The sequence below is a fragment of the Anguilla anguilla genome, chromosome 8, assembly GCF_013347855.1.
Source record: "Anguilla anguilla isolate fAngAng1 chromosome 8, fAngAng1.pri, whole genome shotgun sequence".
Lineage (NCBI taxonomy): Eukaryota > Metazoa > Chordata > Actinopteri > Anguilliformes > Anguillidae > Anguilla > Anguilla anguilla.
The window spans coordinates 37,882,479-37,896,909 of record NC_049208.1 but is presented as its reverse complement, the minus strand read 5'-3'; the positions used below and the strand labels follow the sequence as shown (position 1 = coordinate 37,896,909).

Sequence of the window (14,431 nt, the reverse complement as noted above, 5' to 3'; positions counted from 1 at the left end):
CTAACATAACTACATTCGTCTCCGAGGTAATCTGAGGTGATAGCTATTTCAACAACGGTTTCGAGTGAAAGATGAATTGGGACTGAGACAGGGTTAACTCGAAGAGCAGCGCTACGAGCTACAAGCGCTCCTCAGATGTGCTCACCTCTCAGCGGAGGAATAAAATGGCATAAACAGATGTGTCTCAATGCGCTCTCCGAATTTCCTGTGTCGAGTGTGCGGGGGAACCGCAGTGGTGTTGTCTAATTCACAGCTGCAGGGTCTACCTCAACAATAATCTTTTATTTGCACCGTGAACAAATTCTGTGTATTGCCGCAACACGCGGAGATAAGGTCACTGCAATCATCCTGTGGTGATTCAAACACATTTTAGTTCTCTCTCAATTTTAGGTTTATATTAGGGCATCCGGATATAAATGAATGCACAAAAGGCACATTAGGCTACACAAATGATTTTACCATATGGAATTTTTTTTTAAACTAGTAGATAATTAAGCGGCTTTAGGTACAATATGTCTTGACCACTGAGTAGTGTTTATGTTTTTCTGTTTTTTGGGGCTATAGCCATCAGTACCATAAATCTGCTGGAATATCTGGTCAAATACTTGCCTGTTTTAAAGGTGATTATGGAGGAGGTTTGGGGGGTTAAAATGAGAAAAGAAGAAGAAAGCTAAAAAAGAGGCTAAAAGATATGAATGTAAAACTCACTTCAATGAGAAGTACGTTTGATGAGGTTAAATAGGTTTGAAGCCTGAAATCTCCTCTTGTCTCCCTTTGAAAATAATTTTCTCTGTGACACATTCAGGGGGAACCTGGTCTGGATGGATTTCCTGGGAAGCCTGGTGTTCCGGGGAAGGACGTAAGTCATTAGTGTCAGTCAATATGGCAGAACCTATTGATGGTTCTCCCCCATCGGGATTGTATAATATATGCATGTATTTTAATGTGCTTTTGTGCGGAAGGGGGGATGTTACGCTCTGTTCTTGGAACATCATTCTTTGGCTCTGCGCTTACAATGGAAAAAAAGAAATGTATAACAATTTAACTGTTAACCCCAGAGAGAGGTTTGCCGTGCCCTTTGTCACCGGTAAATGCCTTTCTAAAGTCTTCGGAAGGTTCCAGAAATCCACTAAGTGCTTGGCCCTTTCAACAGAGCACTTCCCTAGATTGCATTTTTAATTCATTTATTTTTTTAATGGAAAAACTTGCCAAGAAACACCCCTTGAAAGTGTGTCATATGTCGTCGTACCAATCCCCAATATGGAACGGTTTCAGTGCCCAGAGGAAGTAACGGGTTTGGCCCGCCCATGGGGCAGCGCCATTGGCACACTCCATATGAGGGTGGGCAGCACTGGCCAGAGAGCACTAATAATGAAACACCAGAGACTCCCTGACACAACATCTGTGTTTAGTCTATAAGGACAGACTGTGTTAATACTTTAAAAGCAATTTTTTTAAAAGTGAAAACAAAGTTTTGAGCTGGATGGAATTTCAAATCTCCCAAGAAGCTGCTCTACCAAAGAAGGCTAAAATACAGTATAATGTGTTTTGGGGGAAGAACAGTTGGAATTTCAGCGAATGGCAACAGTGTTTGAGACCCTGGGTTGATTTTTACAAGCTTGATTTTGTGGTTTGTTGGAAAATTGGATTGCGGTCAAAGAAACTTTTGCATTGCAAATATTAACATAATCAAACTTCTTTCGCTCATAATAGGGTATACGAGGAGGCGTCGGGTTGCCAGGAGCTAGTGGTACCAAAGGTGTAAAGGTAGGAGTGCATGGTGGTGTCATATTGTATGCTTTGTAACTTTTGAAACAATCGGACTCGCACTTCCACCTTCCCTGCTAGGGACAAATGTAGTCAAGTGTTTTTTTTTTTTTCATTTCCAAAAGTTTTTTCCATTTCCTGCACAAATATTTTCTTGGTTTCAGAGCCCACCGAACCCACTGTCACATAATGAAATGAAAAAAGGAGGGCACACTCCTTTTGTCTGGTTTTGCAGAATGAGTACAGGTTATCATCTGTTTGCCCGCAATTACTGACTTACCGCCTGTGAGCGCGCCTCCCGATTCTGACTGGCGGTTTGCACGCCGCGCACGCTCGCCTTGAGGGAGTGTCGTGTGCTAACATGTCACGGGGGGCATCCCTGCTCCAAGGGTAGAAGAATGGTAACCGAGCAGGGAAGCGACATTTACACACCTCCCTAAAGATAATTAGTGCATTCGTTGCTCCCCCAAATATAGTCTCTCGTTTCTCTCTGTGGAATTTACAGCTTTGCTGCGATTATACTGTCATGAGTGCCTCTTTTCATTTGAGAAATGATTAGTGACTTGAATGTTTTTGTTTCAAAGTTTTTTTCCTTGTTGTTTTTGCTGTTTGGTAGGGAGAAATTGGTCTACCTGGACTACCTGGAGATGTGGTAAGAATTTATTCATACAGTAACATATTAGATTGAACGTATTCTTCTTCTTCCTTTTAGTCTTATTCTTTAAAATATTATTATTATTATTATTATTATTATTACACTTCCCTTACCATATGTTCACGGTGTGATCCACTGGATAAATATTAAACTGTATATGAATAAATTGTGTACCACACTGATAGTTATGGCAAGTGAGATGCATTACCTGTGCAGGTTGAACGGCTTTGCCACTGTTTTCTGAGAAGTGACATTAAGAATGTATTTAGGCAATTGTAAAATTAGCTTAGACTTTGACCAGGCTGTTGTGCTTAACAGTGTGTTTGCTTTGCTAGGTGCAAAAAGAAGGCTTGAAAGGAGAGGCTGTAAGTAAATGTTAATTTGCATAGTCTGCTTTTCATTATGCCATTTTTTCTATTTCTTTACTGTATGCAACAAAGTTACCTTCACAACACCTGGCTTCAGCTGAGGGAATTTATTGCCTACTGTAACTGGAATACTACATGAATTAATTTGTGGAGACTGTACATTGTCAGAAATGGCACAGAAAGAGACTGTTTTATTGTGTTTTTGTAGGGACCCCCAGGTCCCCGTGGCCCCCCAGGGCCCAGCGGCTCCCCAGGACCAGTGGTAAGAGTTGTTGCTACTCGTTTCTGTGCCGTAGGGATGCAGTACAAGGGTGTCTGTAGCTGAATCTCAGATTTACAGGTGGTTTTTGAGTTTCCCTAAGATGTCAATGACATTTCTGCTAAAATAACTACATCGGCCTTTGCATAAAAAAAAAAAAAACTTTCTAATCACGTGATATAGCTGCATAGAATTTTAGCATAGTATGGGTCTGCTATGTTTTGAGTTTTGACTTCACTGCCGTGTGTTTCCTGAAAACATTCTCTTTTCTCCACTCAGGGTCCACCCGGTCCCCAAGGAATACCCGGGGCGCCTGGTGAATTTGGTCAGAGGGTAAGGCAGCCCGTTATTTGGCCAAACGGACGAAAATGTCAGAGTTATTCACATCATGTCCTCAGCATTATGAATTGCTGCCTGTATCGCTGACTGACCAAACAACAAGTGTTTCTCAGCCCGTGCCTTGTCTTCGTTTTGCCTTCTTGCGCTCACATTTCTTATCGCGGCTTTGCTGCACTCACCCCATGTTTTTCGCCGAATGTGGAAAAGTCATTTCGCAAATTCTTGGGAACCATCAAAGCACTGGTAGCCATAGGAACCGGCTGCAAACAGCACTGTAATTTGTATCACAGCAAAGACAGCAGGGACCCGCTCTGGGATTTCCTGAGATTTCAAGGGGGAAAGTTTAAGAATACACTACACAAAAAAGAAGTTTGTGGTTGGCAAGGCTGCCGAGTCTCGACTCTGGGGGATACTCGTGCACTGTTCTGTAACGGCTGTAAAAAGTGCACGGATGAACTTTAGTACCCTTCATAGCTCACTGAACCCCAAAAACCACCAGGTGGTTGTCTGAGGTGAGATGGTTTGTAACTGAGGGTGGTGGCACATAATTTTTTTTTAAGCCCCTCTATAAGAGTGCCTGGTATGTGAATGTAACCTAAAGTCGGGGACGTGAACATTCATCTATGTACAGCGAGCAGTTTATTTAAATCCAAATGATAATGTCAGGGCTGCATCAAGAATAGCTTTGAATCTAAAGAAAACTCGTTGACATTTTGCAATAGCCAGCTTTTCTTAAGACTGAAATAGATGTATGTTTTCATAGCTTTATGAAAACATTTGCTTGTTTTCAGTGTAAACAGAATGCACTCCAACCAGTAAACCAGGGACTCACTTACAGTAAACCAAACATCAGCATACGTTGCCAAAAACTGAGTGGTATATTTCTTTCGGTTATTGACCCACAAACTATGATGTTGTATTGTGCCGAATGAAAAAAACCTCTTGATTTATTTCTTCTTTCAAAGTTAGGGAAGGGCGTAATTCACAGTTGACTCAAAGAAGACCTTGTTTGAGAATCGAATAGAATATTTCCAGACATTAGCTATCTATTACAAATGACCTCCCAATGCACATTCTTTTTCAAGGCAGCACTAAGTAGCTCTTTTTTCATTGGCTAGCTCAACATATTATGTTGTTAGATAATATGCTCCTGGTAATTTATAGCACTGTTTTCTTTTTATTTTGAATACTGGTGTATTCCTTTCCTTGGGTTTCCTTGCTGAATAACCTGCATAATCATTTCACATTAGTGTCTGTGTTAGATCCAGTATAACTGTACAATAGAGTTTGTGCTTAGCTTGGACGAACAAATGTCATTTTTGGCACACCACAGAAATAGTAGTGTCCTCACAATGACACCAATTACTACTGTGGTATCATCATCATGCACCACTAGAGGGAGACACTGCTGCAGAATTGTGCCTGCTCTGTTTTTGGTCATATTACATAAGGTACATCATACCTCAGGTGACCATGTGAAGCATTATTTATGTTTTCAGGACATTAATGTAATGATTGTCACATAACATTGTATATAATTATTTATATACTATTCCACCATCTTGTTTGTGCACTGATAAAGAAACATTTGCTTGCATTAATTTTCCATAAATAGGGACACTTTCAGCTTTAAAGTCCAATGGAAGTTTGAAATCAAGCCCAAAGTCAAGACGTGTCCATTTACTTTGCGAAGATGACAAAGTGCATATAAAGGTGTATTCAAATAGGCTCCCTTTTAAAGTGTTGTTCAGACTTAGAGATAAAAACACCGATCAAAGAAAGCACTGCAGGTTCACCACACAGAGAGACCATGGTGTACCCCTTAAAGAAAAATTCTGTTTGACTGGACTTTCTTCTGATTAAAACTACGCTGCACCCTGTCAGTCAAACAAATAGAAGAATACATAAGGTGGTACAGATGAGGGGAAAACATTGTTTGTCATTTCTCCATGTTTGTATCACTACAAAACCTGCTGTGATCATTTCTCTCAGAGCTGTTTGAGCAGATATTTTAGCATGTATTAGTTACATTTAAGTTATTTTAAATGTGGATAATTCAATTATTTTTATTTGCCTTTTTAAAAAATGTATTAATTCATCCAACCCGTCACATCAGCGACAGCTTGAACACATAGCACATGTAAATAAAAAATGTAAAGTGTAAATATAAAGTAAAATGACAAATATAAAGAAAGATGACCATCTTGGGATCAAAATATACAAGTAAAATAAGAAACTGTAAAGCTAAACATAAAAAAGTAGAAATATAAATACAAACATGAGTGGATTCAAATAGTTATACAACTTTATTAAAACATTCCACAGGCCTTATGCCTATAATAGCATCCCCCCCCCCCCCCCCCCCATTTCCCTTACTTTAACCCAAAAGGGCAAAATTGTAAGAGCCAAAGAAGATTATATATTAGTATACCTACCGATCAGAAAGACATGGAGGAAAAAAGCTCAAAAATAGATCCCATAGTTTATGATTTATAATATTTCCTTCCCTCAGTCTAGCTCTGCTTTTTATGGGGAGAAACTTAAAGATTTCACAGTACTATTGATTAATAACAGTTCTTGAATCTGTTTAAGTAATATAAAATTTTGTGTGAATGAATAGTAGTTTGTTGGCAAGCATAAATAGTGTGGGTGTCAGTGTATATGAAGCCCCTGATACACCAAAAAGAAAGAACCAAGGGTATATCTAACACTTAAAATGTAAACCTATTCTGTAGTTCATCTCCTATGTTTTGCCATAAAATAGTGATTAGAGGACAAATCCATAATGGAGGGCTATGTGTCCCTTTACCTGTTTTGCATTTACAGCATAGGGCTGAAAATTGACAGGGGTACATTTCATTAGAATTGCAGGGGTTCTGTGTACGTGGTGTCTCATTTTATATTGCATTTATTGAATTCTGTTGCATGAGAAGATTTTACGCGCATCTAGTAAAACTTTTGTTCAAGACTTCATATCTGTGTCTCAACTCAGATCCTTTTCCAAAGCTTTGAAAATGGCCTTTTCTGAATTAGCTGTGGTATTAGAATATAGAAGCGAATAAAATTTAGATATAACATGTTGTAGGTGAGTCTTTTGGTGTAAAAAATTATCAATAGAAGGCTTTACCATCGATTCAGATGAAAACCTCATTTTAGATTAAATAAAATACCGTGCCTGGAAATAAGCAAAACAATTGATTGGAGGTTATGTTAGATATTATTGGAAGATATGTTAAGTGTATGTTGTACTAGTGACAATGCTGTGGAATAAGCCTGCCATACACATAATCCCATCATTGAACCAAATTGGAAAGATCTTATTGTAGAGGCTTGGTGGAGTATCTTATTTTTAACAAAGGGTGTGAGAGAAAAACACTGCAGGGGAGTTGCACCAGTAATGGTGCTGTCAGTTTCTCTGACAGGTTGATTGGCTTGGCTGATCAGAGCTACAGCTCCGCTTACTGTAGTCATTCTCATTTGCCCATTCCCTGCCAATAGGCAGCGCCTGCAGGGCTCACGCTGTAATAGAATGAAAATGTTCGTATTGTGCACCAGGGGGCAGCACAATCCTACAATCAATAGCTATGAAAAAAAAAAAAAAATCACTGGAGTTATGCTGAATACAATTAACATAAACAAACCAGTATGTATAGGTTGCTTTTAATTAATTTAGAACATCATATTTGCTGAAATGGTTATCAATGTTGTATATTCTGATAATGTAATTAGTCTCATTGTTCACAGGGTAAGAAAGGTGAAAATGGACTACCCGGAGTGGATGGGTTACCTGGACCACAAGTAAGTGTAAATGTTCATAAATGTTAGTGCCACACATACTCCTAATGTATAAATACTCCTATTACCATGCATAAACATCTGGTTTTCTATTTGTCTTATGAAACTTGGGAATTTCTTTCATTTCTTTGGATGTTATTTTAATAAACATATTCAATAATAGGAGTCCCAGAATATGCTTCATAACCTTGCAATAATACACAAGCCTGATCATCATTATGTTTCACCACCTCGGGTTGGTTAATGGCCTCTCTACTTCGCCCTTGACAATACCTTGTAATGGTTTGTCCCTTTTGTATATCATTTGTTGATCCACGAGCACAAGTGATTGTTTGTTTTGTGTAGTGCTTGGTGCCATATGGGCCATTTGATCTGGGCCTGTGGAAATCTTTTCTATTTGGAGAAACGTTATAAGATCTACTAATCTGTTTTCTGTGTAGCACATACCTGATATTACTGCTCTCCAAATAGTGTCTGTGGAAACACTTAGGCTGAAGTAAAAAAAAAAAAAGTAGAAAGAAAGAAATACAATATAGATTATTTCCCTCATTAAGTTCTTTCTGAATTATATCATGTTCTGTGCAGTTTAAGGGTACCTGACTCTCTTCCTCCCTCTAGTGGATACATGCAAAATCCCTGATGGTCGAAAAACATTCAGTTGCGTATGATTGATTCGAGATGGGTTTCAACTGATTATTTTTGCTTTGCCCTTCTTAGGGTCCTCCTGGACAAACTGGTCCTCCTGGAAAAACTGGCCCTCCTGTGAGTCCTGAAAATCAATGATATTGAAGAATATTGATTTCAGATTTTTTTTAAGAGCTTGATCATGAAAAGTTAATGGCAGCTTTGTAATGGCAACACATTATAACTGACAGAATCAGGGGCTCCATTATTGCATGCATTGCGGCTTCTTGACAAGAGAAAAGACTGCACATTTACTGTAATCAGAGATTGATGCATTTAGTAGATTATACAGAATTTTCAGAATTTGAGTTTTCTTGTTGGACTACATATCAGAATAGCATTGATTTCAAATGATGTGTCCATTTGTGTTCATTTTTGAACTTCAGGGACTCCCCGGAGAAATCGGATTTTCAGGCAAACCTGGCGAGCAGGGAAAACCTGTGAGTAGTGGCTTGTGGCAGAGATGCACACCTGCATCGTATGAGTATGACAGTCCACGATGTAGGACTTCCTTAATGCTGAAGAGCTCTTCCTCTCTGTCTCTCTGAGAAAGTTTACTGCTGTTAGCGTTCACTGCCAGTAGAAACAGTTTGCCCATGTGACTTAAGCTGACCGTTCTGATCTTTCTCTTGCCTTAGGGTTTACCTGGTAAAGACGGGCTTGATGGATTCCCAGGAAATGATGGGGCAAAGGTCAGTGCTTCCCAGTGCTTCAGTGATGCACGCGACAGTGTTTTACTCTTACTAGTAGAAAGAGGAAAGTGTTGGACTGGTTATGAAGTGCTATGTGACATCCAGTATTTATCAGTATCACATCTGGACTCCGTGTTGCTTCTCTTCTCTGTTTTCCTCTTACAGGGGCCTCCAGGTGAACCAGGTCTAGATGGATTTCCTGGAAAACCCGGCCCTAAGGTAGCTGTTACTGTAGCTACGCTACAATAACTTTGTTATCAGCATAATTATTGTTTAACTGCCATAAAAATATACGGGTGACATGTTTTCAAAGCAACATTGAGTGGAAAAACAAACTCGGGTTTGCGGAAATGGGGACAGAGCGCTCACTGTACCGTGACGGGTAGCGCTGGTCACCAGGTATCAGAGGGAGGAAAATCAGTTTCCACACACAATCTGATATGAACCATGGTGTTGCTGAAGATGTGATGATGTCATCAGCGATGGGGCGATCAGCTGAACACTCTCGCCTCAACGTGTCTTTGATGCACTCTCCTGTTTTTTAGGGCGCGGATGGCACTGTTGGTCCCAGGGGACCTGCTGGGGAGAGGGTGAGTGGTCCTCGTGGCACCAAAATGGCCGCTTCCGCCGAGAGAGCGTGAATGGCCTTTTGTGGCGAGCTGACGCGTCATTCTCTCTTTTACAGGGGGAGGCCGGACTGCCAGGACAGACGGGCGTCGCTGGGCCGAGAGGGGAGAAGGGCTCTCAGGTAGAATAAGCCTTCTGCTGTTAAACTTCTCAAAACCTAGCAGGGCATATAGCATTACAGATGGGAAAAGGCTAATGGCACCACGCGTGTTATTAAGCAAACACATTGTGGCGGGTGGCTCATTCTGTTAAGATACTGTTCCTATGTGCAGTTCGGCCCTAAGTGCTTGTATGAAATCTGGACCACACCAGTGCAAGTCGGGGGAATAACTGCCATTAGCATTACCTGCAGGGACTTTGTCACGTCTCACCCCACACCGGCAACTCCCACTGCAGTCTGCACATACAGTGTGCTCCTCTGGCTTGATTAATGCACAAGCTCTGCTGATGGAATGTGGAATGAAAAGAGGACGTGGTCGATACCATCTTCCCTTTGGATTGGGCTATTTATAGACAGGCTGTTACACACTGGACGTTTTCAGAAGCAACTGAAAAAGCGTGCACACGCACAAACACACACACACACACAGGCACATACACGCACACACACAAGCACACACACTCTCTCCCTCTCACACACACACACACAATGGAAAAAAGCACAACTTCAGCCCATGTTTGAAAGAACAGAAAAATGACTCACTGACCCCACTATAAGAGATTGAATTCCTTCTAAGCAATTGGCAGCGCTATGTTAAAACACAGCCATGGGAGGCAACAGTGGGTTAGGGTGAATGGAAGTCTCAAAAATAAACCAGTTTATTTTAGGTTGTATAAATGTTGCGTTCCCGACCCTTAAACCTCAGGACGAGGTCGGTCTGATTCTCGCCATGTTGTGCAACAAGCGAGAGCCGTTTCTCCAGACCATTAATCTGTTAAGCTCCTTCAGTGCAGTAGTGCTGAGTGTAATGTCCATCTCCATCTCAATAAGCCCTGACTAAAACCCAGTGTATTTAGAATGGTGCTCTGCGGCAGAATATTAAAGTTCCTGGATTTGCATGGCTCAGGAGGCCATCTTATCAGTAGAGAACAACCTTCCAGTGCAAATGTCTCATGCATTATTCTCTTGCTTGGATGATTTTTAGCTTGTTTCACCGCATAGTTGTTAAAAATGCACATAACTTTAAGGGTTCCACTTTTTCAAATAATATTTCCACTTGCCGATGCCTGTTAAATCCTTAATGAGACCATGCTGTCTCTCACTGCCTCCTTGCCTGTCTATGTTTCACACTGTTTATTTTTGTGTGTCTTTAACTGCCAAAAAAATCATAATCTAGTGCTGTGGTGTAAAGATAATTTGCCAGATGTGCAAAATAAATCTGTCAGTGTACTAATTGGACTTGTTTTTATTCTGTCGTTGATCTTGAGGTTGTTTGCACGTCAATGTTGTAATTCCTTCACAGTTATCCATAACAACATCATTTCATTGTTTTGCACTGACAAACGCCTCATAATTGGTCCCTAATTTTCTAATTAGTCCTGTGTTCCTGCTGACTGACAAATGATTTACACAATGAGGACAAACAAATCAAACGAGGACACCTGGTGGACAACTGCTGAAAGCCAGGCTGACAGCTCAGATGGCCATGAGCTTGATTACCTCTCCGTGCCAGAATCATTTTTAATAACGAGTGGGTGTACAGTACAGTTACAGGATATGGTGGGGTTTGACACTTATTAATCTTTGATGTTCTTGTAATTTCAGGTTTCAGATTGTGCACTGTGCTAATCTGCATGTCAAGGAATATTGTGTCTCTTAGTTAGACCTGAAGGGAAATATTAAGTCTCAAATCATTTTTGCTAAACCAGGGTGAACGAGGACGGGAAGGATCTTTTGGGCCTAAAGGAGATAGAGGTGACAAGGTGAGATTAATTGGTGCTTGACATACACATGCAAATGATTACCTGATTAAAAGAATAATACCTTACCCTGACAAATTCCTGAGCTGATCGAAATTGAATTTCTAGAGTGCTTATACAGAGCAGTGGTTTACACTGAGATTAACACATTTCTTTCCGACAGGAACACTTAACTTTTATTGAGTGGAGACTTTTCTGGGAAACCATGTTTTAAGTCTTGAGTGCTGTATTGTAGTAGTAGCTGTCAAAGGAAATTTAGCTTCATTAGATCATTAATGTTGGGCAGTCATGATGTTCAGCAACTGTGTCTGTCCTCAGGGTGACGTGGGGCCCAAGGGATCGCCCGGACTCCCAGGAAATGTAAGTAGCGCGGTGTCACATGCATCGTTGCATGCATTTGACAAAAAAAAATACCATTGCAACCTTTTCATTTTATGACCAGACCCTGACTCAGAGTGTAAAAATAGCATTTAAAAAGTCTGTTGTTGTAACTTACTGTATGTATGTGATAAATGTAAGGTGATAATGTGAGGTGATAATGCTTATGAATATATAGTGAACAAACGTCAATACATGGATTTGTTTTTGTCTAGGTTGCCAATATAATCCCAGAGCCTGGCGAACCAGTGAGTATTTAGCTGTTGCTATGCTATTATATTCAGGTAATATCTAATTTCTCTCATATGTTAGTCATATGTTCTGCCCAAATATTCAATATGACAAAACATGTTATATTCTTTACTGTAAAAATCTGAAGCAAAGTATACTCTGAGCATTTACTTACACTGAGGCTGCATTTTCAAGCAGATCCCAGAGTGTGGTGCAAGACATTTACATTTATTAATTTAACTGAGTGACTGACCTACAACATAGTGCATACACTAAGGTTATATGAACAGCAGTGTAGATATAACTGTTGACTATAGTCTGTAACACAATTGATACCAAACTACATTGCATTGTTATGAACATTGCTCAGGATTAAGTGTCATAATGAAGTGGACATATGAATACAGATTGCACACAGAGACAGTTACTGCCTATCTGGACAGTATAAATGAGGAGATGCATATTGTCTGCCTGGTTTTATTTGAGTTGTTTCTTATTTACTCAGGGGAAACCTGGAGAAAGAGGCGAGAAGGGAGACCAAGGGAAACCAGGAAACATTGTAAGTAATTTGCAGAATTCTGTAGAAAATACTCAATATATGCCATAATTGTAAATATAGTTAGTCTGTAGAGTAGCAAATTGGTGTTCTGGCCCCTTTGACAGAGAGAAGTCGTGGTGCAGTGAATGAGCCACTAGATGTCAGAAGAGAGCTAATGTTTCTTTGGAAAGAGTTGCACAAGTAGCCTGATGCTTCTGGTGTACTTACCAGTGTGCTTGCTGACAGTGATCACATCAGAACCATCTTGATTGGGCAAAGGGTAGAGACATGTCTCCAATTCATTTTTAATCAGGGACAGCTTTCAGCAATTTCCCACCTGGTGTTATTTATATATATATATTTTTTTTTACATACACTGTAAACTCAAACATACCATCAGTGTATGTCTGCAATCTGTAAGAATGACCTGAATTAGAACACACTTTTAGTAACATGTCAGGTTAAAGCTTGTCAATGTTACAAGGCCTTGAATCTGTGTATTTTCATGTTTTAGCCCTTTTTTGTCAACATCATCCTGAAGCAAAGGTGTGCTACTGTTTATGTTTTTAAAAAACCTGCTGTAATGAAGAGGTTTTTCCCTTTATCTTACTGCATACATCTTTTTAAGGGTTTTCAGCTGATATAATGGTTCCAGTGTTCGTCTTTGTTATTGTGCTGAGAAGTTAATGTCATTTACACAACGTATGGATAAGATGATAAGAATCAAACTGTCTCTGGAGGTCTCTCAGCCATTTAGAAGACAGTGAGCGTACTCAGTAAAATAATATGCATTTGCTTCCCCAGATTTTTTGTTCAGATTGATAAGCTCTTAGAACAGTCTTTTTTAGTATGTTTGACAGACATCACCAACACCAACTGGAGCACAAGTTCCATGTATGTCAAAAAGAGTGCAGATACAGATGATAAGTTCAGTGAAATTTATTCTTGTTATTTCCAATATGGATACGAGTATCTTTATAAAGGTTAATTGTTATGACTGCATTTACATTCACATTTATAATTTCATATTACACTTACCACTAAACTATGAGGTACCAATCTACAGGTGTAAAAAGGTATGTTTTTGTATAATAATTAAGTTATTTGAGGTTTTATATAATTTATGTAATTGCGATTCTGCACTAATATATGACCATTCTCTGAAGGGTTCTAGGGGATTGCCAGGTGAACAGGGTCACCGCGGTCCACCAGGTCCACTGGTAAGCAGTATTTAAGCTATGCCACCCCTTCAACATATCCATGGCACTGAATCCACGTGGTGCCATGCTAATGTTTGTCATACGGCCATGTCTTCTTTTGTGAGTGTGATGTCTGAAGTAGTAATTAATATTCATTATTAAGAGGCAATGTTCTTGTTCTTGTCCCACAACCGCTAACAGGGACCGAAGGGAGACGCAGGTGTCAAAGGAGAGACTGGGCGTGCTGGAGATCCAGTAAGTTACCCACAATGCACTGATGTGATGTGGTGGGGGTGCTGTCGTTTGGGCTGACACCCTTTTGGTCTGATAGAACCACTGTGTCAATCTCCACAGACTGGTTTCGTCCTCCATTTTCAGTGCATCCCATAATATTATTTTGGTTTGCTTTGCAGGGTCCGCCGGGTCAGCAAGGCCAACTGGGTCCTCGCGGGTTGCCAGGCAACGTGGTACGTCCGCTACCCGAGGATGCATTTGACATGGAGCGTGCGTCGCTGCCAGTGATTGAACGCAGCGGGTCATTGTGCCTATTGTTCTCTTCCCTGTTCTCTCTCGCAGGGAGTCCCTGGAAAAACAGGCCCCCCCGGACCAGTGGGGCCGAGAGGAGAAAAGGTATCCGCCCCCCCCCCCCCCCCCCCCCCGCCGACCGCTCGCAGCGCGAACGAGCGCACGGCCGCACCAGACACCCCGTTAAATGGCAGGGCCGCCTGCCGCGCCCCTCTCACGCACCTGTCTGCGAGTCAGAGCCGGGAGAGCGAGGGCCAATCAGAAAAGAGCATCAGATAGGCGAGCCTGTTGGCACCCGGCGCAAAGGGGAGGCTAGCCGGCGGCGCGGTGACAGGATGAAGGATACTGGCGCAGGATGAAACCGTGTTTTTGTCTCGCCGCAGCCTGTAAGGCTACCTGTCATCACTGGCTAATGACACAAGGCCATGGGCCAATGGCAGGGCCTTTGAGGTCT

General features: G+C 40.9%; 1 protein-coding gene across 1 annotated transcript in view; it reads left to right on the top strand.

Annotated features, from left to right (window-relative positions):
• col22a1 (collagen, type XXII, alpha 1) overlaps positions 1-14,431 on the top strand; it is a 71,027-nt gene that overhangs the window by 34,338 nt on the left and 22,258 nt on the right. The window contains exons 18-38 of the mRNA XM_035430616.1: positions 806-859; positions 1,714-1,767; positions 2,384-2,419; positions 2,758-2,787; positions 2,999-3,052; positions 3,329-3,382; positions 7,133-7,186; positions 7,901-7,945; positions 8,254-8,307; positions 8,506-8,559; positions 8,725-8,778; positions 9,105-9,149; positions 9,245-9,307; positions 11,056-11,109; positions 11,425-11,466; positions 11,700-11,732; positions 12,221-12,274; positions 13,420-13,473; positions 13,654-13,707; positions 13,866-13,919; positions 14,029-14,082. Coding sequence (XP_035286507.1) covers positions 806-859; positions 1,714-1,767; positions 2,384-2,419; positions 2,758-2,787; positions 2,999-3,052; positions 3,329-3,382; positions 7,133-7,186; positions 7,901-7,945; positions 8,254-8,307; positions 8,506-8,559; positions 8,725-8,778; positions 9,105-9,149; positions 9,245-9,307; positions 11,056-11,109; positions 11,425-11,466; positions 11,700-11,732; positions 12,221-12,274; positions 13,420-13,473; positions 13,654-13,707; positions 13,866-13,919; positions 14,029-14,082 — 1,050 coding nt within the window. The remainder of the gene's footprint in view (positions 1-805; positions 860-1,713; positions 1,768-2,383; positions 2,420-2,757; positions 2,788-2,998; positions 3,053-3,328; positions 3,383-7,132; positions 7,187-7,900; positions 7,946-8,253; positions 8,308-8,505; positions 8,560-8,724; positions 8,779-9,104; positions 9,150-9,244; positions 9,308-11,055; positions 11,110-11,424; positions 11,467-11,699; positions 11,733-12,220; positions 12,275-13,419; positions 13,474-13,653; positions 13,708-13,865; positions 13,920-14,028; positions 14,083-14,431) is intronic.